The following is a 24,489-nucleotide window of genomic DNA, read 5'->3' on the forward strand; positions in this document are numbered from 1 at the left end:
GACGAAACGCGTTTGGGAGGCTACGCCAGTGACGTCACCACGCTCGGGAGGAGGGCTCCGGCCGGCATTTTAAAACACACGCTGTTTTTACTACTGATTGTTGTAAGTACATTACTTTTTAAATAAATATTTGTTACCCAGCGGAATTACGCTATATGCGTCTTTTCTTCTTTATACTCCCGCTATTGGAGCGAATGATTTAGCCAAAGTCGGGTTACTATTGGTCCTGTCCTGGGACGTCTGGGAATCTAAAGGCCGTGGCGGGTCTATAGCCAACTGCTCTGATTACTTGCCATCTGGTAAGAGGCTCATTACTCTCGGTGGAGGGATCTCACGATTTGTATGATATGTCACCGGGTGATTGAAAGATCCAAATATAATACAAGCAATATTTCAAGAATACACCCATTGATTGTCATATTGGGAGCTTTGCTTATCAATATAAGGACTCTTTATTGGACTTTTTGCTAACTTTTCTCCTTTAGAAAAAGTTTTTTTATTTCTACCTATTGGGCGCGGTTTTTTGTTTATTTATGTTGATTGTGTACTTCGCACGATAGCTGCTGCCCTGATATTATTGTGTTGCAGCGCAGTTTTTTTGTTTCTTTTGTTCAATTTGTATTTGTTACCATTTTGTGATTGATTTTTCTGTTCTTGATTGATTTTTTCTGTCAAAGCTCATATGCTGAGTCCTACTTTTTAGGGCTCTTTTTGATAATTATATTTACTTTATTTCAATAAAATGTATACTTTTTTACTAAACTTGTATATTATTTATACCTTGCTGCAACACAAAGCCCCTAGGGGTAAATTTCTCTTTCTTCTAATAAAGAGGGTCCAACCCACTACTAGCAAGGAGGACCTAATAAAGGGGGTCCAACCCGCTACTAGCAAGGAGGACCTAATAAAGGGGGTCCGACCCGCTTCTAGCAAGGGGGACCTAATAAAGGGGGTCCAACCCGCTACTAGCAAGGTGCACCTAATAAAGGGGGTCAAACCTGCTACTAGCAAGGTGCACCTAATAAAGGGGGTCCAACCCACTACTAGCAAGGGGGACCTAATAAAGGGAGTCCAACCCACTACTAGCAAGGTGCACCTAATAAAGGGGGTCCAACCCGCTACTAGCAAGGTGCACCTAATAAAGGGGGTCCAACCCACTACTAGCAAGGGGGACCTAATAAAGGGGGTCCAACCCACTACTAGAAAGGGAGAACTAATAAAGGGGGCCCAACCCGCTACTAGAAAGGGAGAACTAATAAAGGGGGTCTAACCCGCTACTAGCAAGGTGCACCTAATAAAGGGGGTCCAACCCACTACTAGCAAGGTGCACCAAATAAAGGGGGTCCAACCCACTACTAGCAAGGGGGACCTAATAAAGGGAGTCCAACCCGCTACTAGCAAGGAGTACATAATAAAGGGGGTCCAACCCGCTACCAGCAAGGGGGACCCAATAAAGGGAGTCCAACCCGCTACTAGCAAGGGGGGACCTAATAAAGGGGGTCCAACCCGCTACTAGCAAGGGGGGACCTAATAAAGGGGGTCCAACCCGCTACTAGCAAGGGGGACCTAATAAAGGGGGTCCAACCCACTACTAGCAAGGGGGACCTAATAAAGGGGGTCCAACCCGTTACTAGCAAGGGGGACCTAATAAAGGGGGTCCAACCTGCTACTAGCAAGGAGGACCTAATAAAGGGGTCCAACCCGCTACCAGCAAGGGGGACCTAATAAAGGGGGTCCAACCCGCTACTAGCAAGGAGGACCTAATAAAGGGGGTCCAACCCGCTACTAGCAAGGAGGACCTAATAAAGGGGGTCCAACCCACTACTAGCAAGGGGGACCTTATAAAGGGGGTCCAACCCACTACTAGCAAGGGGGACCTAATAAAGGGGGTCCAACCCGCTACTAGCAAGGGGGAACTAATAAAGGGGGTCCAACCTGCTACTAGCAAGGGGGAACTAATAAAGGGGGTCCAACCCGCTACTAGCAAGGAGGACCTAATAAAGGGGGTCCAACCTGCTACTAGCAAGGGGGACCTAATAAAGGGGGTTCCAACCCACTACTAGCAAGGGGGACCTAATAAAGGGGGTCCAACCCGCTACTAGCAAGGGGGAACTAATAAAGGGGGTCCAACCTGCTACTAGCAAGGGGGAACTAATAAAGGGGGTCCAACCCGCTACTAGCAAGGGGGAACTAATAAAGGGGGTCCAACCTGCTACTAGCAAGGAGGACCTAATAAAGGGGGTCCAACCTGCTACTAGCAAGGGGGACCTAATAAAGGGGGTTCCAACCCACTACTAGCAAGGGGGACCTAATAAAGGGGGTCCAACCCGCTACTAGCAAGGGGGAACTAATAAAGGGGGTCCAACCCGCTACAAAAGCAAGGGGAACCTAATAAAGGGGGGTCCAACACGCTACTAGCAAGGGGGACCTAATAAAGGGGGGTCCAACACGCTACTAGCAAGGGGGACCGAATAAAGGGGGTCCAACCCACTACTAGCAAGGGGGGCCGAATAAAGTGGCCGGTGAGGGGATGTACAGTATGTAGTGCTGAGGTCAGAGAGCTACAATGTAAAATATTGATGTATTGAATACAATGATAATAAAGTATCCAATCTAATGCTGTGAGGATGAATGGTTACAATGTAACGTACATGGAATATACTCCGTCACACCTCCACCAATCACTGCATCGCACGGAACACGGGTCACACAGAACACGGGTCACACGGAACACGGGTCACACTTTGTTTATTTACTGAAAATAAATTACACATAACACATCCGCACACTTTCTGTCTCGGTGTCCCCGGGGTGAGAAGAGGGTGAATCTCCCCGGCGGGGACACAAGTTCTGATTAAAGTTTGGACTTTTTCTATACTTATGGGGGGAGGGCTGTAAGGTGTGTCCAGTCCTCCAGGATCAGCAGAGAGGGGGGAGGGGGGGGGGGCTGGAATTCTGGGAATGTGCTCAGGATTAACCCCGTCATCGCTGACACAGCTGCACCTTGCTCCTGTCCAGAGTGACTCTCAGACTCCCGGGAGAAGGAGGAGGGGGGAGGGGAGGCGGTGTGAGGCCTGTGTGAGGATCCTGTGCAGACCGGCCCAGGAATGTGACTGCAGGAAAAGTCACAGGAGATCAAAATCAGGGACTCCACCACTAAAACCAGAGACCGCCACATAGGAACCTCCACACAGAGAGACCTACACATAGAGAACGCCACATAGGGACTTCCACATAGAGACCTCCACATAGAGACCTCTACATAGAGACCTCCACATAGAGACCTCCACATAGGGACCTCCACATAGGGACTTCCACATAGGGACCTTCACATAGAGAACGCCACATAGGGACCTCCACATAGAGAATGCCATATAGGGACCTCCACATAGAGACCTCCACATAGGGACCTCCACATAGAGACCTCCACATAGGGACCTCCACATAGGGACCTCCACATAGAGACCTTCACATAGGGACCTCCACATAGAGACCTCCACATAGGGACCTCCACATAGAGACCTCCACATAGAGACCTCCACATAGAGACCTCCACATAGGGACCTCCACATAGAGACCTCCACATAGGGCTCTCCACATAGGGACCTCCACATAGGGACCTCCACATAGAGACCTCCACATAGGGCCCTCCACATAGGGCTCTCCACATAGGGACCTCCGTACCAGGGTCTTCTTATACCTTTCCCCTTCCTGAGCCATGACTGATCTGAGGATCTAGTGACTATTTCTAGGATACTCTGCAGGATCTAGTGACCCTTTTCTTAGGACCCTGTGTGGCATCTAGTAACCAATCTTTAGATCCTCTGTTGGACCTAGTACTCTCTCTTTGGATCTCCTGTTGGACCTAGTGACCTCTCTTTGGATCTAGTGACCTCTCTTTGGTTCTCCTGTTGGACCTAATGACCTCGCTTTGGATCTAGTGACCTCTCTTTGGATCTCCTGTTGGACCTAGTGGCCTCTCTTTGGATCTCCTGTTGGACCTTGTGATCTCTTTTTGGATCTCCTGTTGGATCTAGTGACCTCTCTTTGGATCTCCTGTTGGACCTAGTGACCTCTCTTAGGATCTCCCATTGGATCTAGTGATCTTTCTTTGGATCTCCTTTTGGATCTCCTATTGGACCTGTTAACTTCTCTAAGGATCTCCCGTTGGACCTATTAACCACCCTGGATCTCCTGTTGGACCTAGTGACCTCTCTTAGGATGTGTGGCATCAAGTGACCTCTCTTGGCATCTATTGCTGGATTTGGTGACCTCTCTAAGGATCTTATGCTGGGATCTGGTTGATTTTTCTGTCCTACCATTTCATTCTCGTTGGGCACCTTGGAAAGGATCTGTGCTCCCTGAATAGGAGATTTCGGATTTTGTTGTTCTGTCTCTCCGGCCTCATCTTCTTCTTTTCTGGAAAATTTTACAGAATTTTGACTAATTTTGCTAAGATGGCGAAGTCGGGTGCTCTGGATGAGATTTCGGCGGAGCTGCGGGCACACTGCCCACAGTGCCAGGAGATGTTCTCAGACCCCCGGGTGCTGCCCTGCCTGCATACCCTCTGCATGGACTGCCTGAGCAAGCTGGAGCCCTTCGCCACCATGGAGAAGGGGCAAAAACGGAGGAGCCTCCTGTGTCCCGTGTGCGATTCAGAGGTGGCGCTGCCAGCGGGGGGAGTGAAGGATTTCTTACCCGACATGCTGGCGCAGACGGAGGTGCTGCGGGAACGGCTGCGGAGCGGAGGGCACCAGATGCCATGTGACCTGTGTGCGGATGGAAAGGGCGAGAGGCGCTGCCAGGAGTGCAAGATCAACATGTGCGAGTTCTGCTGCCAGGCGCACAGGTGAGCGGGAAAGGGGGGCACATGGGCACCTCAGCCGCAGGAACCAATCAGATATTCAGATTATATAAAACTTTGTTATACAATTTAGTAAACAGGTAATTTTTCTCCTTCACTGATGTGCGCTGATGAGGCGGCATTGTTGGGCACTGATGAGGCGGCATTGTTGGGCACTGATGAGGCGACACTGGGGGGGCATTGATGAGGAGGCATAGATAGGCGGCACTGATGAGGCGACACTGGGGGGGCATTGATGAGGAGGCATAGATAGGCGGCACTGGTGGGAGATACCGATTGAGGGAGAACTGGTGCGCATTAATTGGAAGCACTGGTGCGCATTAATTGGAAGCACTGGTGGGCACTGTTGTAATAATCAGGACGCTGATAATCACTGTCCTGATGTAGGTGTCCCTTTCACACAAGTTATTGTCTCTCCTCTCCTCATGCTGTCAGTGCAAGGAAAGGAATGCCGATAACCAGCTTCTGTTTACATCATGATCAGCTGTGATTGGCCACAGCTGATCACATGGTGAAGTGCCACTGACCTCAGTTTGTGATGAGCAGTAGGGCACCACCCGCATGCTGCAGTGGGCACCTGGTGAGCACGATGGAGGATGACGTATGACAGCATCCCAGAACTGGACGGCCATGATGTAGCCGTCATTTAGCTTCAGCGCGGTCGGAAAATGGTTAGGTCCAACAAAAAACTTTTTTCCTAGTTCTGGTTCGAATGGGGAAGGATAAGAACCCCTGTCAGGTTTTTACTGTAATCCTGGGCTTCCATCGGGACAAAAATATAACTACTCTGGGAGCTCCGTCCTTCCAGTGCAGACTCCCTCTGTCTATATATAATGCAGGAGGTGGAGGGATGGAGCTGGGGGACATCTGATATTCGGCAGCTCAATATGGTACCCGCTAAAGAGTGTTGTGTGTGTGACATGGATAGAGAGCATGGAGAGGATGTATATATATAAAATCTCCTGTATAATAATAATAATAAGGCCCCATTGAACAGTAAGTAGGGATGAGCTTTGAGTTGGACTCGAACATTGCCTGTTCACCTGTTCGGCGAACAACGAACAATTTGGGGTGTTCGCGGCAAATTCGAAAAGCCGCGGAATACCCTGTTAAAGTTTATGGGAGAAATCTAAAGTGTTAATTTTAAAGGCTAATATGCAATTTATTGTCCTAAAAAGTGTTTGGGGACCCGGGTCCTGTCCCAGGGGACATGTATCAATGCAAAAGTTTTAAAAACGGCCGTTTTTTCGGGAGAAGTGAATTTAATAATGCTAAAAGTGAAACAATAAAAGTGAAATATTCCTTTAAATTTCGTACGTGGGCGGGGGGGGGGTGTAAAGTTAGCATGTGAAAAAGCGCATGTTTCCCGTACATAGAACTGTCTCTGCACAAAGTGTCATTTCTGAAGGAAAAAAGACATTTAAAACCAGACTCGCGGCTCTAATGAATTGTCGGCTCTGGCAATTCAAAGAGAATTCATTCATTCATAAAAAATAAAAAAAAAGTGTGGGGTCCCCCCCAAATTCAATTACCAGGCCCTTCAGGTCTGGTATGGATATTAAGGGGAACCCCCGCCGTCAATTTAAAAAAAAAATGACGTGGGGTTCCCCCCAAATATCTATTCCAGACCCTTCAGGTCTGGTGTGGATTTTAACCGCTTTACAACCGCACGATTTTAAGGGGAACTCCACCCCAAATTTTAAAAAAAATTGCGTGGAGTTCCCCCAAAAATCCACACCAGACCCCTTATCCGAGCACGTAAACCTGGCCGGCCGCAGAAAAGAAGAGGGGACGGAGAGAACGGCCCCGCCCCTTCCCCGGTGGTTGTGGGGGTCTGCGGGGGGCTTATCAGAATCTGGAAGACCCCTTTAACAAAGGGGACCCCCAGATCCTGCCCCCCCCCTATATGAATTGGTAATGGGGTACATTGTACCCCTACCATTTCACAAAGGAAGTGTAAATAGTTGTAAAAAAAACACACACACACACCGTGGAAAAAAGTCATTTATTAAAAAATAAATCCGCTCCAACATTGTCGGCATCCAGCGACGCGTGATCTCCTCTCCGGTCCAGCGATGAGAAGATCATCCAGGTCCGGGATCCAGAGCGCAGCATCGCCGGCCGTCTGTCTCCACTGGAGACAGCGCAGCGAATGATGCGGCTGGAGCTAGTGACATTTCTTATATAGGTGAGGCGGGGTCACCCATCACGTGACCCCACCCCCTCTGACGCACCCTCTGCTACGTCACTGGGGAAGCCCACGTCATTTTTTTTTTAATTGACAGCGGGGTTTCCCTTAATATCCATACCAGACCTGAAGGGCCTGGTAATTGAATTTGGGGGGACCCCCACGCTTTTTTTTTGTGTGCAGGGAGGAGTGTCAGAGCTCTGATGATTGGAGGAGTGTACAGGGAGGAGTGTCAGAGCTCTGTTGATTGGAGCAGTGTGCAGGGAGGAGTGTCAGAGCTCTGTTGATTGGAGCAGTGTGCAGGGAGGAGTGTCAGAGTTCTGATGATTGGAGGAGTGTGCAGGGAGGAGTGTCAGAGCTCTGATGATTGGAGCGGTGTGCAGGGAGGAGTGTCAGAGTTCTGATGATTGGAGGAGTGTGCAGGGAGGAGTGTCAGAGCTCTGATGATTGGAGCAGTGTGCAGGGAGGAGTGTCAGAGCTCTGATGATTGGAGCGGTGTGCAGGGAGGAGTGTCAGAGCTCTGATGATTGGAGCAGTGTGCAGGGAGGAGTGTCAGAGCTCTGATGATTGGAGAAGTGTGCAAGGGAGGAGTGTCAGAGCTCTGATGATTGGAGAAGTGTGCAGGGAGGAGTGTCAGAGCTCTGTTGATTGGAGAAGTGTGCAGGGAGGAGTGTCAGAGCTCTGTTGATTGGAGAGGTGTGCAGGGAGGAGTGTCAGAGCTCTGATGATTGGAGGAGTGTGCAGGGAGGAGTGTCAGAGTTCTGATGATTGGAGCGGTGTGCAGGGAGGAGTGTCAGAGCTCTGATGATTGGAGAAGTGTGCAGGGAGGAGTGTCAGAGCTCTGATGATTGGAGAAGTGTGCAGGGAGGAGTGTCAGAGCTCTGTTGATTGGAGAAGTGTGCAGGGAGGAGTGTCAGAGCTCTGATGATTGGAGCAGTGTGCAGGGAGGAGTGTCAGAGCTCTGATGATTGGAGCGGTGTGCAGGGAGGAGTGTCAGAGCTCTGATGATTGGAGCGGTGTGCAGGGAGGAGTGTCAGAGCTCTGATGATTGGAGCGGTGTGCAGGGAGGAGTGTCAGAGCTCTGATGATTGGAGCAGTGTACAGGGAGGAGTGTCAGAGCTCTGTTGATTGGAGCGTTGTGCAGGGAGGAGTGTCAGAGCTCTGTTGATTGGAGCAGTGTACAGGGAGGAGTGTCAGAGCTCTGTTGATAGGAGCAGTGTACAGGGAGGAGTGTCAGAGCTCTGATGATTGGAGCGTTGTGCAGGGAGGAGTGTCAGAGCTCTGTTGATTGGAGCAGTGTACAGGGAGGAGTGTCAGAGCTCTGTTGATAGGAGCAGTGTACAGGGAGGAGTGTCAGAGCTCTGTTGATTGGAGCGGTGTGCAGGGAGGAGTGTCAGAGCTCTGATGATTGGAGCAATGTGCAGGGAGGAGTGTCAGAGCTCTGATGATTGGAGCAGTGTGCAGGGAGGAGTGTAAGAGCTCTGATGATTGGAGCGGTGTGCAGGGAGGAGTGTCAGAGCTCTGTTGATTGGAGCGGTGTGCAGGGAGGAGTGTCAGAGCTGTTGATTGGAGCAGTGTGCAGGGAGGAGTGTCAGAGTGCTGTTGATTGGAGCAGTGTGCAGGGAGGAGTGTCAGAGTGCTGTTGATATATATAATGTTTGAGGGTTCTATATAATTTTCTAGCAAAAAAAAAAATTGAACTAGGGTTGACCCGATACTAGTATCGGTACCGATCCCGAGCTTTTCCCCGAGTACTTGTACTCTGGGAAATGCTCCGATGCTTCACCCGATACCTGGGCAGTCAAGGGTGATCGGTGCGGTGGGGGGAGTTACAAGCACCTTTTCCGCTGCTTTAATGAAAGTTATACAGCGGTGATCGGTGCTTGTAACTTCCCCCAAAGCCGCACCGATCACCGCTGAATGTCCCGGTATCCTCCTCTGTGCTGCTCTCCCCTCCTAGTCCTTGTCCCCCTCCATGCTGCTGTCAGTGCTCCGTGTCCCCCTCTGTGCTGCTGTCCTGTACTGTAAAAAAAAAAAAAACATTAAAAAAAAGTATTGGTATTCGGTATCGGCGAGTACTTGAAAAAAGTATCGGTACTTGTACTCGGTCTTAAAAAAGTGGTATCGGGACAACCCTCATTTTAACTTGTACCAAATCTCAGAAAGATGCTCAGTCCTAAAAGGGGTGTTCCAGCCATAAAAAAAAGTCAGCAGCTACAAACACTGTAGCTGCTGACTTTTAATAAGGACACTTACCTGTCCAGTGAGCCCGCAACGTCGCCCCCCCCCCCCCCCCCCTTGCGGCTTCACTGCCCGTTTTCTACTGCGCATGCGCGAGTTGCACGGCGCTTTGTGAATGGCCGTCTGTCTTCTGGGACACACAGAGGTCCCAGGAGGACAGTGCGCCCCATTCTCCAAGAGACAACGCGAGGGAGAACGAGAACGAGGGGCTCCGCAGAGAAGGAAGTGGCAGATTAGGACGACTGCCTAGCAACAGGCGTTTCTGGTAAGTATAGATTTTTTTTTTCAAATGTGTGTTAATGTAAAACTTTTTTTTTAGGGTGGACCTCCGCTTTAAGTGGATAAAGTTGATATGAATTTGTTGATGGGGGAGGGGTTACCAGGGAAGGAAAATATGAGCAGATTAAACATCATCTTAAAAACAAGAGCCTTTTTTTGACCCAAAGCCTCAATTGTACACCAAGAATGGGGGGGGGGGGGGGTGAGGATAACACCACGATGGGTGTGATTGTACACTGCGAGGTGCTGGGTGTCTGTGGTGGTCTCTGCGCGGCGACAGCGCGGTACCCCGGCTACACAGAATACATACTTCCCCTTTTCTCACACACATACCAACTTCTGCTTCATTATCAATAATACGGCACCAAATAATCACTTACAGGAAATATTACAAAACTGTAACTTTGTAACAAAAATAGTAGCCTTACCGGGAAGCAGATTTTTATTTTTTGCATATTTTTATAGCAATAAAACATATTATTATTATTATTATACAGGATTTATATGGCGCCAACAGTTTGTGCAGCGCTTTACAATGTACGGAGACAATGCACCAACAGTACAATTCAAAACAAGAGGGTTAGAGGAGCCCTGCTCATGGGAGCTGACACTCTAATGGCTCGTACAGACGAGCAAACATGTACGATGAAACCGGTCCGCCGGACCGTTTTCAGCGTACATGTCTGCCCGGGGATTTCTGTATGGTGGCTGTACTCACCATCATACAGAAATCCGCGCGTAAACAATACGCGGGGCGTAGCCGCGCCGTCGCCGCGACAATGACGCGGCGACGTGGGCGGCCCTGCCAGTTCAATGCTTCCACGCATGCGTCAAAGTCATTCGACGCATGCGAGGGATGGCGGGCGCTCGGACATGTACGGTAGGTCTGTACAGACGACCGAACATGTCCGAGCGGACAGGATTCCAGCGGGCTGTTTCTAAACAAGTTTGGAAATATTTGCCCGCTGGAAAAAGGCCCGGCGGGCAAATGTACGCTGGAATCCTGTCCGCTCGGGCCTACACACGACCGAACATGTCTGCTGAAACTGGTCCGCGGACCAGTTTCAGCAGACATGTTTGGTCGTGTGTACGGGGCCTAAGTGGGAGGGGCTGGCGAAACAAAAGGTAGGGACTGTGAGGGATGAACGGATGAGGGGAGTTGAAGATTCGGTTGTTAGCTGGAGGCAGGATAGGCCTCCCTGGAGAGAGGAGTTTTCAGGGATCGCCTAAAAGTGGACAGAGTAGGAGATAACCGGACAGATTGAGATGGTGAGTTCCAGAGGATGGGAGAGGCTCTGGAGAAGTCCTGGAGATGAGCATGGGAGAAGGACACAAGGGAGATAGAGAGCAGGAGGTCTTGGGAGGAGCGGAGAGGACGGTTTTGGGTGATATTTGGAGATAAGACTGGTGATGTACCCCGGTGCAGAGTTGGGAATGGCTTTGTATGTTGCATTTAGTGTTTTGAATTGAATTCCCTGGGTGATCGGGAGCCAGTGTAAGGATTGGCGGAGAAGGGTGGCAGACAGAGAATGGTTGGTAAGGTAGATGAGTCTGTCAGCAGCATTCATGATAGACTGAAGAGGGGAAAGCTTGCGGAGAGGTAGGCCAATGAGGAGGTGCAGGGGCGTTGGGAGGGGGGGCTTGGGGGGCTGGATCCCCGAAAGGGTCCCCGAAAAGCCCAGAGTCTCAGCCATTTATTTAAAAATGATTAGCCCCGAGTCCCCCCGAGAAAGTGCGCCTAACTCCGAGTGACCAATTCTATTGGACGTCACGTGGTCCCGCCCACGATCCCAGCATTGGACCAGTGAGACGTCCATCATAGGCGCCGCACTGCCATGTCCTATGATGGACATCACACTGGTCCAATGAATGCCAGGATCGCGGGACGTGTGATGTCATTATAGGCATGCACGGCCGGCCTGGAGAGACACACTGCGTCTGTGCACGGCCACGGCGGGACGAAAAGCGTGTGCTTGCATTTGAGTCTTAACCACTTCCAAACCATTGTACGTCTTTATACGGCCTAACTTTAAAGATGGATATCTCGGTAACGGCAGCAGCTGCTGCCACAACCGAGGTATCCATCTTTAGTGTCAGCGGTTCTGTTAACGATAATGGCGGTCTCCGCGGCGGATTCGCTGCGAGATCGCCGTTATCGGCGGAGGGAGAGGGGCCCCCCCTCCCGCCGCTCTCCCGCGCCCTCCGCCGCTTACCGGAGCCGTCGGTAGCGGCGGAGGAGATCGGGACCGTTCGGCAGCTGAGCGGGGACGAGACTGAAGGAAAAATCTCCTTCGCCCGTCCTCATAGCTCTGCTGGGCGGAAGTGACGTCAAAACGTTAGTCCCGCCCAGCCTCTTAAAGAAACATTTTTTTTTTTGTCATTTGAAAAAATGACAGTTTCAATTTTTTTTTTCTTTTTTAGTCTATATATGGGATCTGAGGTCTTTTTGACCCCAGATCTCATATTTAAGAGGACCTGTCATGCTTTTTTCTATTACAAGGGATGTTTACATTCCTTGTAATAGGAATAAAAGTGATCATTTTTTTTTCCAGTGTAAAAAATAATAAAATAAATAAAAATAAATAAGAAAACAAAAAAAAAATTTTTTAAAGCGCCCCGTTCCGACGAGCTCGCGCGCAGAAGCGAACGCATACGCGAGTAGCGCCGGCATATGAAAACGGTGTTCAAACGACACAAGTGAGGTATCGCCGCGATCGTTAGAGCGAGAGCAATAATTCTAGCCCTGGAGCTACTCTGTAACTCAAAAAATGCAACCTATAGAATTTTTTAAACGTCGCCTATCGAGATTTTTAAGGGTAAAAGTCTGACGCCATGCCACGAGCGGGCGCAATTTGTAAGCGTGACGTGTTGGGTACCATTTTACTCGGCGTAACATTATCTTTCACAATATATAAAAAAATTGGGCCAAATTTATTGCTGTCTTATTTTTTAATTCAAAAAAGTGATTTTTTTTCCAAAAAAAGTGCGCTTGTAGGACCGCTGCGCAAATATGGTGTGACAAAAAGTATTGCAATGATCGCCATTTTATTCTCTAGGGTATTAGAAAAAAATAAATATATAATGTTTGTGGGTTTTAAGTAATTTTCTAGCAAAAAAAAATGTTTTAGTCTCGTAAACACCAAATCTGAAAAACACCCAAAGTAGAGAAGTGGTTAAGGACCGTTCTGACCCTGAGCGGCAAGCACGGCCAAGTGACTGACATAGCAGGTCCCGCCTTCTGGAGCCTGGAGTGCCTATGATGAACTTCCCACTGGGCCAATGCCGGGACCGCGGGACGTGTAACGTCCATCATAAGCACTGTAGGCTCCAGAAGGCGGTAATTACAGTGTGGCCGCCACGCCGTGTCACTACAAGATCCACGCTAGCCTCTCTTCTCCTGTCATGGCTCTGGCTGCCTGGAGTCACCAGTGGAGTGCCTGCTGCAGTGCTGTCTAGTCTACTCTACTCTGATGGGCGCGCCACACACTACGGCTGAGCTGCAGGAGGACTCGGAGGTCACGTCACATGAAGTCTAGTCAGGTAGGTCACTCAGTGTGTGTCAGTGTATGTCAGGTAGGCCAGTATATTTCAGGTCAGTGTATGTCAGGCAGGTCAGTGTGTGTCAGGTAGGTCAGTGTGCATCAGGTAGGTCATTGTATGTCAGGTAGGTCAGTGTGCGTCAGGTCTGTGTGCATCAGGTAGGTCAGTGTGCGTCAGGTAGGTCAGTGTGCGTCAGGTAGGTCAGTGTATGTCAGGTCTGTGTGCATCAGGTAGGTCTGTGTGCGTCAGGTAGGTCAGTGTATATCAGGTAGGTCAGTGTGCATCAGGTAGGTACCCCCCCCCCCCCCCCCCGGTGCCATGCTCGGCCTTCGGGCTAAAGCCCCTGGTCTTTTTGCCACCTAGCAATGCCCCTGGAGGAGAGAGTTAGTCAAAGGAGTGAAAAAGTTGCTTGCTCTTGATGGTTAGAAAGGGGCGTATTTTGGAGATGTTTTGGAGGTGAAGTCTGGACGACTTGGACAGTGATTGGATATAGGGCTGAAAGGACAGGTCAGAGTCTAGGCCCGTGATGGTGAACCTCGGCACAGATGTTTTGGAACTACAATTCCCATGGTGCTCATGCACTCTGCAGTGTAATTGAGCATCATGGGAAATGTAGTTCCAAAACATCTGGGGTGCCGAGGTTCGCCATCACTGGTCTAGGGTTACACCTCGTACCTTGGCATGAGGGGAGGGACTGATGGTTGTATTATTATATAAACCCATCATTGTAGAAATATTGTATGACGGACTTCTTTCTTAAAATTGTATTTTTCCTAGTTTTTCACGCTTCACTATTTGATGAGGGTTGAGCGGTAGAAGGACATTAATGGTCGTTTTATTCTCCCTCCACACAGGCGGCAGAAGAGAACATCGGCTCATAGCTTGTTGCTCCTCAGGGACCTTCCTCCCGGCTCCTCGCTCTCTCCGGCGCCGTACTGTTCTCTCCATCCATTGGAGGAGCTTGGCTTATTCTGTGAGGTCTGTGCGGTTCCCTCGTGCCGGGATTGCGCTCTCCTCAAGCACCATGGACATGAGCTGCGCCCCGTGGTGGAGGTGGCGGTGAAGCACAAGGAGCAGCTCCGAGGAGCCTTAATAAAGTGGGATCCACAGCTGGAGGGCCTGGAGAAGACTCTGAATGCCGTATACAGGGTGGGGGAAGACCTGAGGCAGAGGGCGGATATGCTGCGGGAGGAGGTAGAGGTCTTCACTGAGGGGTATATACATGCAATCCAAGAGCACAGACTCCGCCTCCTGCGTGACATTGATGAGGAGGTTAATCGGAAGGAGCAGGGCTTGAACCTACAGAAAGCTCGGGTCCATCAGCAACTCTCAGACCTCCGTACCGCCACCAGCTTTACCCGAGGCCTCCTGCACTGTGGGCCCGACCACCATATTGTGCGCGCCAAGGTCCTGGCGCTGAGCCGCCTCAAAGATCTCAGCCATGGGGATCGCAGCAAGGCGGAACAAGTGGAGCCCGTCAGTATCCGATTCAGTCCGCTGGAAGAGGCGGGGCTGTGCCAAGGTTACCAACTGTACGGTGCAGTGCAGAGAGGAGGGGTCGACCCCGACAGGTGCGAGGTCAAAGGGCAAGGTGAGATTTCAGGGACTATGCTGCAAGAGTGTGGAAAAAATAAGTTATCAACCAATCAGATTCGTGGTTTAAACCCCACTTGAAGTCTTAAAACTTTTTCTTATCCCCTTATAGTCCCCGGCATGGTAAGATTTATGGCTGAATTTTGCATGGAAATGCTTTAAAATAACAGTTACGATTGGTGGAAACCATTGTTAGAAATACTGTTTCCTGCCCTCCCACTCCAACACTCTGTGCTGGCAGAGCTGAGTAATAGCCACACCCCTCATCACAGCCACACAACTCAGCACAATGTTCTTGTGTAGCAGAGAAGGGTGGGGGGAGGGCATGTCCAATTAAAAACATATAAATTATGTGTAGCGGTCATCCCCGTAAAGGGTCCACTGTTTTGGTCCCAAGTTTCCTTCCCCAGTTAGTGTACTAGTAGCCAGACACATAGCCACAGTTGCTCTTCAGGCTCAGTAAACAGTCTCAGGGGATCCTTTTTCTGATGCTTTATTAAACTTGAACCTGGATGGGTGCAGGTAAATGTAGGACACTCCTGTAAGGCGGCTGCGGGGACTTCGATCTGAGGTGAGTATTACATAATGAGCTAGTATGCTATGCATACTAGCTCATTATGCCTTTGTCTTGCAGGTGTTATTTTTAATTTATTTTTGAAAAGTGGGATTACCGCCACTTTAATATCCGAAGTCAAAGGCAGGCAGAGTTCAGAGAATAGTCGATATCTGATCTGAGGTCGTCAATAAGGGTATCCAATCTAGCAGAGATGGGCAAACAGGGAGCCAGGAACACTTATTACACACAATATCACAAGCATGAGACTGCAGGCTTGGCTAGCTTAAATCAGGTTTGGTCTCTACGCAGAGACTGGCCACATTAATCACCTTGCAGGTGGAGAGAAAGACAAGGAGAATGCCACAGCCAAATCAGGTTTGGTCTCCACCCAGAGACTGGTGGCCACATTAATCACCTTGCAGGTGGAGAGACAGACAAGGAGAATGCCACAGCCAAATCAGGTTTGGTCTCCACCCAGAGAATGGCCACATTAATCACCTTGCAGGTGGAGAGACAGACAAGGAGAATGCCACAGCCAAATCAGGTTTGGTCTCCACCCAGAGACTGGTGGCCACATTAATCACCTTGCAGGTGGAGAGACAGACAAGGAGAATGCCACAGCCAAATCAGGTTTGGTCTCCACCCAGAGACTGGCCACATTAATCACCTTGCAGGTGGAGAGACAGACAAGGAGAATGCCACAGCCAAATCAGGTTTGGTCTCCACCCAGAGACTGGCTACATTAATCACCTTGCAGGTGGAGAGACAGACAAGGAGAATGCCACAGCCAAATCAGGTTTGGTCTCCACCCAGAGACTGGCCACATTAATCACCTTGCAGGTGGAGAAACAGACAAGGAGAATGCCACAGCCAAATCAGGTTTGGTCTCTACGCAGAGACTGGCCACATTAATCACCTTGCAGGTGGAGAGAAAGACAAGGAGAATGCCACAGCCAAATCAGGTTTGGTCTCCACCCAGAGAATGGCCACATTAATCACCTTGCAGGTGGAGAGACAGACAAGGAGAATGCCACAGCCAAATCAGGTTTGGTCTCCACCCAGAGACTGGTGGCCACATTAATCACCTTGCAGGTGGAGAGACAGACAAGGAGAATGCCACAGCCAAATCAGGTTTGGTCTCCACCCAGAGACTGGCCACATTAATCACCTTGCAGGTGGAGAGACAGACAAGGAGAATGCCACAGCCAAATCAGGTTTGGTCTCCACCCAGAGACTGGCTACATTAATCACCTTGCAGGTGGAGAGACAGACAAGGAGAATGCCACAGCCAAATCAGGTTTGGTCTCCACCCAGAGACTGGCCACATTAATCACCTTGCAGGTGGAGAGACAGACAAGGAGAATGCCACAGCCAAATCAGGTTTGGTCTCCACCCAGAGACTGGCCACATTAATCACCTTGCAGGTGGAGAGGAAGACAAGGAGAATGCCACAGCCAAAACCAGGATGCTGGAATGAGGAGCAGGAGCGATAGACGCTCCTGACAGCCTCAACCTATTTTTGCTCCCTCCCAGCCACCTACTGGACACCCTTCCCCAAGGGATTGGCTGGGACAACATAAATATTCAGACTGCCTATTGGGCGCTCCTAACCCACTACATTCCAGAACTCTCCAGAAGGCAGGGGTAAGCAGTCAAATCTGCAACCAGCGAGACACAAAACCGCCCAAAATAATCGCAAGATGCTCAACTGACAACCGTAGAGCTAAAAGAACTACATTTACCTAACTAGCAACTTAACTAGGAGGGTGCTACATGTGTGAAGCAACACATATAAAAATAATCTAAGAGCAACAGCGCCTCAAACAAACATACCCTTTCAGTGCCCCCATATAAACATATCCAGCTGGTATGTAGAAACCAAATTTTGCCAGTTTCACCGTAGCTGGACGATGGTCACGCTATGTAGCACGCCTGAACCCACCCTCTGGGTGGAGGCCACACCGGCTGATCCAGCACTTGGATTATTTCCATTTTTTTGCTTCACACAATTTATATGTTTTTATTGCATTTTGATACCCTTTTGACTTATATGACACTTTTTTTCACAATTAATATGTGATGCTCATCTATTTGGGTTGCTGGTGATTTTATATCTTCTAATCGGATACACAATCACTTCAACCACCTACCAGTCTCTTAGAGGTCCCGTCCTGTAGGGAGTAAAGCTTCATATTTGGACATTACGCCTTGCTTAGACGCAGAGATATAATAACCTCATATTGCACCGCTCAATGTACATTATCTGTATCTCCAGGGCTTCACTCCGGGTCCTTGGGGGCTCTATGTAGCTTCACCCTCATCTCTAAGAACAACGTGGAGGAGCCGCGGGAACAGCCGAGAGTCACCATTCTACACAAAGAGTCCGGCAGGTGAGAGGACACAAAGGTCAGCTCTGTCCACCCAACCAGGGAGATGAGTATTGGAGGTCCAGGGAGATGAGTATTGGAGGTCCAGGGAGATGAGTATTGGAGGTCCAGGGAGATGAGTATTGGAGGTCCAGGGAGATGAGTATTGGAGGTCCAGGGAGATGAGTATTGGAGGTCCAGGGAGATGAGTATTGGAGGTCCAGGGAGATGAGTATTGGAGGTCCAGGGAGATGAGTATTGGAGGTCCAGGGAGATCAGTATTGGAGGTCCAGGGAGATGAGTATTGGAGGTCCAGGGAGATGAGTATTGGAGGTCCAGGGAGATGAGTATTGGAGGTCCAGGGAGATGAGTATTGGAGGTCCAGGGAGATGAGTATTGGAGGTCCAGGGAGATGAGTATTGGAGGTCCAGGGAGATGAGTATTGGAGGTCCAGGGAGATCAGTATTGGAGGTCCAGGGAGATCAGTATTGGAGGTCCAGGGAGATCAGATTACAACATTGCAGGTCCAGTGATGGCCAGATGAGACGGGATATTAAAGAGACGTTGCCCAGCAGGGACCATCCTTAATGAGACCCTGTCATTAGACCATTCATTTCTTTAACCATTTGCCTACCTGGAACTTTTACCCCCTTCCTGCCCAGGCCAATTTTCAGTTTTAAGCGCTCTCACACTTTGAATGACAATTGTGCGGTCATGCCACACTGTACACATGTGACATTTTTATCATTTTTTTTTCACACAAATAGAGATTTCTTTTGGTGATATTTAATCCCCACTGAGTTTATTTTTATTTTTTGGCAATAGATTTTAACCACTTGCCGCCCGCCAATGACAGATTGACGGCACAAAGTGGTTGTAGAATCCTGACTGGACGTCCTCAGGATTCTGAGCCGCTGCGCGCCCCCGGGGGCGCGCATCGTGGCGATCGTTGTTGCAGGGTGTTAGTCTGACACCCCGCAACACCGATCTCGGTAAAGAGTCTCTCGCGGAGACTCTTTACCACGTGATCAGCCGCGTCCAATCACGGCTGATCACGATGTAAACAGGAAGAGCCGTTGATGGCTCTTCCTCACTCGCGTCTGACAGACGCGAGTAGAGGAGAGCCGATCGGCGGCTCTCCTGACAGGGGGGGTTCGCGCTGATTGTTTATCAGCGCAGCCCCCCCTCGGATCGCCACACTGGACCACCAGGGAAGCCCACCCAGGACCAGGGAAAGCAAAAAAAAAAAAAGCATTAAAAAAAAAAAGATGCCAATCAGTGCCACCCCACAGTGCCCACCCATGCCCAGTGCCCACCTATCAGTGCCCATCTGTGCCACCCATAAGTATCCATCAGTGCCGCCCATGAGTGCCCATCTGTGCCACCCATGAGTGCCCATCAGTGCCGCCCATGAGTGCCCATCAGTGCCGCCCATGAGTGCCCATCAGTGCCGCCTATGTGTGCCCATCAGTGTGCCTATGTGTGCCCATCAGTGCCGCATACCAGCGCCGCCAATCAGTGCCACCTCATCTGTGCCCGTCAGTACTACCTCATCGATGTCCATCAGTGCCATCTCATCGGTGCCCATCAGTGCCTGTAATTGAAAGAGAAAACTTACTTATTTACAAAAAAATTAGCAGAAAAAAATAAAAACGTAATTTTTAAAAAAAAAATTCAGTCTTTTTTTAGTTGTTGCGCAAAAAAAAATCGCAGAGGTGATCAAATACCACCAAAAGAAAGCTCTATTTGTGGGGAAAAAAGGACGCCAATTTTGTTTGGGTACAGTGTAGCATGACCGCGCAATTGTCATTCAAAGTGCGACAGTGCTGAAAGCTGAAAATTGGCTTGGGCGGGAAGGTGCGTAAGTGCCTGGTATGGAAGTGGTTAAAAAGTTCAACAATTTGGGAAAAAAACAAAAACAAAAAATGTTTTCATAGATTGCTATAAAATTTTGCAAACAGGTATTTTTTCTTCTTCACTGATGGGCACTGATGAGGCAGCACTGATGGGCACTGATAGGTGACACTGATGAGGAGCTACTGATTGGCAGCACTGGTGGGCACTGTTTCAACTGCACTGATAATCGGTGCCCTGATTATGAGCATACATGTCCCTTTTACAGCAGCCGGTTATTGGCTCTCTTCTCTGTGCAGACCCACCACCTACTGTGAGGACCCCAATCCCTACATCGAAGACCCTCTCTTGTACTGTTAGGACCCCAATCCCTACAATCAAGACCCTCCTCCTATTGTGAAAACCCCAACCCCTACAATGAAGACCCTCCTCCTACTGTGAGGACCCCAATCCCTACAACCAAGACCCTCCTTCTACTGTGAGGACCTCAACCCCTACAATCAAGACCCTCCTCCTACTGTGAGGACCCCAATCCCTACAATGAAGACCCTCTCTTGTACTGTTAGCACCCCAATCCCTACAATCAAGACCCTCCTTCTACTGTGAGGACCTCAACCCCTACATCGAAGACCCTCCCCCTACTGCGAGGACCCCAATCCCTACATCGAAGACCCTCCTCTTACTGTGAGGACCCCAACCCCTACTTCGAAGACCCTCCTTCTACTGTGAGGACCCCAACCCCTACTTCGAAGACCCTCCTCCTACTGTGAGAACCCCAGTCCCTACATTGAAGACCCTCCTCTTACTGTGAGAACCCCAATCCCTACAATGAAGACCCTCCTCCTACTGTGAGAACCCCAATTCCTACAATGAAGACCCTCCTCCTACTGTGAGGACCTCAATCCCTACAATCAAGACCCTCTCTTGTACTGTTAGGACCCCAATCCCTACAACCAAGACCCTCCTTCTACTGTGAGGACCTCAATCCCTACAATGAAGACCCTCCTCCTACTGCGAGGACCCCAACCCCTACATCGAAGACCCTCCCCCTACTGCGAAGACCCCAACCCCTACATCGAAGACCCTCCTCCTATTGTGAGGACCCCTTCATCGAAGACCTTCCTCCTACTGTTATGACCCCAACCCCTACATCGAAGACCCTCCTCCTACTGTGAGGAACCAACCCCTACATCGAAGACCCTCCTCTTACTGGGAGTACCGTCTCTTCTACTAGGCTGACCCTCCTCTAAATGTTTTATGTTTTCTCTCTGGCAGAGCTCTCCAACCCTCCATCCAGGATAACCATGACGGATCCTTCCAGATCTCCTACACCCCCACAGAGGTGGGACAGTTGTCGGTCAGCGTGTGTGTAAAAGGCCGTCACATCAAGGTGAGACTACAGTGTTCTTTGTCACGTGACCTCCGATTCTCTCTGATCACCCCTCCTCCACAGTCATATATGTCTTCAACCGTCACAGAACCTAAAGCTGAACTCCGGGGAGATATAAAAGACTCCAATGAATGCAGCTCTGTAATCATTAATACATCATTAACCACTTCAGCCACAGAAGAATTTACCCCCTTAATGACCAGGCTATTTTTTGCGATACGGCACTGCATTATTTTAACTGGCAATTGCGCGGTTGTGCGACGTGACACCCAAATAAAATTGGCGTCCTTTTTTTCCCACAAATAGAGCTTTCTTTTGGTGGTATTTGATCACCTCTGCGGTTTTTATTTTTTCCGCTGAAAACAAAAAAAGCGTCAATTTTGGAAAAAAATATATTTTTGACTTTTTGCTATAAAAGACATCCAAGAAAAATATTAAAAAAAATGAGTTTCTTCATCAGTTTAGGTTAATATGTATCCTTCTACATATTTTTGATTAAAAAAAATGCAATAAGCGTTTATTGATTGGTTTGCACAAAAGTTATAGCGTCTTATGGCATTTTTATTATTATTTTTTTTATACTAGTAATAGCGGCGATCTGCGATTTTTAGCGGGACTGCGACATTGCGGCGGACACATAGGGCACTTTTGACACTATTTTGGGACCGGTGACATCTATACAGCGATCAGTGATACAAATAGCCACTGATTATTGTATAAATGTCACTGGCAGGCAAGGTGTTAAAGCGGAGGTTCACCCGCACATAACACTTTTCCTCTTAGCTTCCTGCTCGTTTTCTCTAGGGGAATCGGCTATTTGTTTTAAAATATGATCCGTACTTACCGTTTACGAGATGCATCTTCTCCGCCGCTTCCGGGTATGGGTCTTCGGGAGCGGGCGTTCCTATTTTGATTGACAGTCTTCCGAGAGGCTTCCGACGGTCGCATCCATTGCATCACGATTTTCCGAAAGAAGCCGAACGTCGGTGCGCAGGCGCAGTATAGAGCCGCACCGACGTTCGGCTACTAGTGACGCGATGGATGCGACCGTCGGAAGCCTCTCGGAAGACTGTCAATCAAGAAGGAACGCCCGCTCCCGAAGACCCATACCCGGAAGCGACGGAAGAAGATGCATCTCGAAAACGGTAAGTACGGCTCATATTTTAAAACAAATAGCCGATTCCCCTAGACAAAACGAGCAGGAATCTAAGGGGAAAAGGGAAAAAAAAACATAATTGGGTGAACTCCCGCTTTAACACTAGGGGGCGATCAAGGGGTTAAGTGTTCCCTGGGTGGTGTTGCTAACTAAATGGGGGATGGGACTGACTGGAGGAGGAGAGAGATCATTGTTCCTGAAGCAGTACAAGGAGCCAATCAGTTCATGTCCTGACAAAGAAGCATTCTGTATCTCTTAAATCCAGCTCCTCCCCTCCCCCCCTGCAGCACCGATCACCAGCTCTCAAAATGCAGCTCCTGCTGTGTAAAGTGACAATTGGAAAAAGTCTACAAGTGTCACCTAGTAATACAATGTAACAATGTGTTGTCGCATTGTATTTACCATTTCATTTGTATGTATTGTAGATCAGAGGCGTGACCTTTCAACTGCAGGTGACATCACTTGTAGCCCCGTTCACACCGGTGACCCTTACTAAATGCCAGCGACCTGACACCATAGAAAGCAAGGCAATGGACCTTGTCTATAGGTTAGGGCTGCGCTGGAAATAGCTGTGCATCCACATAACTTTCAGAACCTTAAAGAAACTGTACAAGTTTCTTTTTTTTTCTGAAGCTGTATTGCTATTTAACCCTTTATTTACCCTCAGTTATCCCTAATCAGCCCTAATTACCCTAAAAGAGTGAAAGTGGAAAAATACCAATTGGTCCATTAACTCCTTCCTCACCTTCTCACCTTAGCTAATATTTTTCTTGTTTTTAGATTTCTAAATTTTTTACCATTATCCTTTTTTTTTTTTTTTTTTTTTTTTTGCTTTTATGTTTTTTTTGCTTTTCTCACATAACAAGAAAATGTGGAAAAAATAATAAAAAGAAGCATCCAAATAATTCTAAACATGCAGAACAAAATGTATACTTTCTATTTACAGTAAAACATATTATTTTTTATCTGTTGCATAGAGGGATGTACAGGTAAAGAGAGTTGAAGGGGTTAATCCCTGTTATTATCTTCCGCCAGGGATCCCCCTTTAATGTGACAGTGAAAGGGACCCTGCGCTCCCACCCCGGTATCTACCACTGCTGTACGTTCTGCTCCAGTGGAGGACAGAAGGACGCTCGCTGTGGATGTGGAGGTACAATGCCAGGTAAGTGATTTCATCCGGTGCGTCTCCTCCTCCTCGTGTCACATGATTTCTTATATCTCTGTCTCTTTTCCCTAGGGGGGTATCAGGGCTGCGGACACGGCCACAAGGGTCACCCTGGACATTCCCATTGGTCATGTTGTGGGTCCATATTGGAGAAGTCAGAGTGTAGCGGTGTGAAGGACTCGGCCCCCCGGAATTTACTCAGGACCGTGGCTCTATGAGAGGAGATGTTGTCACCTTCTGACACTTGCTGGGCCCATCAAGCTGTGTCAGGAAAAGAACACAGAAAAAGTCGCGTAGAGCGTCAGATCTTCTGGGTAGTGATGAAGCTTGTGGTCCCCATTTCAACAGACAGAGGACGGGGTTCTGCCTGGATGAAGAACATGGCCCCTACTCCATTTTTTTGGTCAAAGGCTGGACACAGAGGATGGGGTTCTGCCTGGATGAACTACACAGTCCCTGCTTCATTTGTGTGGTCAAAGGCAGGACACATAGGCAACAGAGGATGGGGTCCTGCCTGGATGAAGAACATGGTCCCTATTCCATTTGTGTGGTCACAGAGGACATGGTTCTACCTGGATAAAGAACATGGTCCTTACTCCACTTGGACCAGAGTATGGCGTTCTGCCTGGATGAAGAACATGGTCCCTACTCTATTTGTGTGGTCAAAAGCAGGACTCTAATGACACAGAGGACGGGGTTATGCCTCAATGAGTCACAACATCCCCAATCTCTGTGTGGTCAAAGGCAAGGGAGAGGTTGGGGTTCTGCCTGGATGAAGAACATGGTCCCCACTCTATTTGTGTGGCCAAAGGCAGGACACATAGGCCACAGAGGATGGGGTTATGCCTCAATGAGGCACAAGGTCCCTGTAACGGAATGGCCCGTGATACCCAGAGACTTTGGAAGGATGCGGGGTACTCCTGTGCCAGCTTCACCAATGACTCTTGGGTCTAGGGTCATCCTATGTTCATTAGGGGCATAGGATGACTGAGAACTGATATCTCGGATTACATGAGATGGGACATTAATGATATTTCAAGATCTCCTGCAATACATGAATTATTACAAGTTGTTAATTATGACCCCAACAGGTCAATAGGACAGTGATTCATTCAATGTGGTACATAGACTGTTGAGGTGTTAATTGAGTCTGGCTCCTAAGATATTTCATTGTGCTATGCTAACTAACCCTGTATTGTCTGAAAGTTCTATTGATGCTAATATGTGTTGTGAGTTAACACACTCCAAAAGTCCTGATGCCTGACTTGTCAGCTATAGTAATTGATTCATGTAGATT

At 48.9% G+C, this 24,489-nt stretch overlaps 1 protein-coding gene across 1 annotated transcript; it reads left to right on the forward strand.

The window, feature by feature from the left end:
* The first annotated feature begins 2,994 nt into the window (after positions 1–2,994).
* TRIM45 (tripartite motif containing 45) lies at positions 2,995–23,965 on the forward strand. The gene is made up of 6 exons (XM_040334125.1): positions 2,995–4,849; positions 13,967–14,703; positions 17,537–17,651; positions 20,757–20,871; positions 23,063–23,189; positions 23,265–23,965. Exons 1-6 carry the CDS (start codon positions 4,458–4,460, stop codon positions 23,408–23,410), a joined length of 1,632 nt encoding a protein of 543 aa, XP_040190059.1. The 5' UTR covers positions 2,995–4,457; the 3' UTR covers positions 23,411–23,965.
* Positions 23,966–24,489: the final 524 nt, after the last annotated feature.

Source organism: Rana temporaria (assembly GCF_905171775.1).
Source record: "Rana temporaria chromosome 2 unlocalized genomic scaffold, aRanTem1.1 chr2j, whole genome shotgun sequence".
NCBI lineage: Eukaryota > Metazoa > Chordata > Amphibia > Anura > Ranidae > Rana > Rana temporaria.

Excerpts from the sequence above, each read along its gene's own strand:
- TRIM45 (XM_040334125.1), top strand. The coding sequence starts at position 4,458 with ATGGCGAAGTCGGGTGCTCTGGATGAGATTTCGGCGGAGCTGCGGGCA. Across the intron at positions 17,652-20,756 it reads CTACACAAAGAGTCCGGCAG|AGCTCTCCAACCCTCCATCC; the intron begins GTGAGAGGACAC and ends TCTCTCTGGCAG. Across the intron at positions 23,190-23,264 it reads ATGTGGAGGTACAATGCCAG|GGGGGTATCAGGGCTGCGGA; the intron begins GTAAGTGATTTC and ends TCTTTTCCCTAG.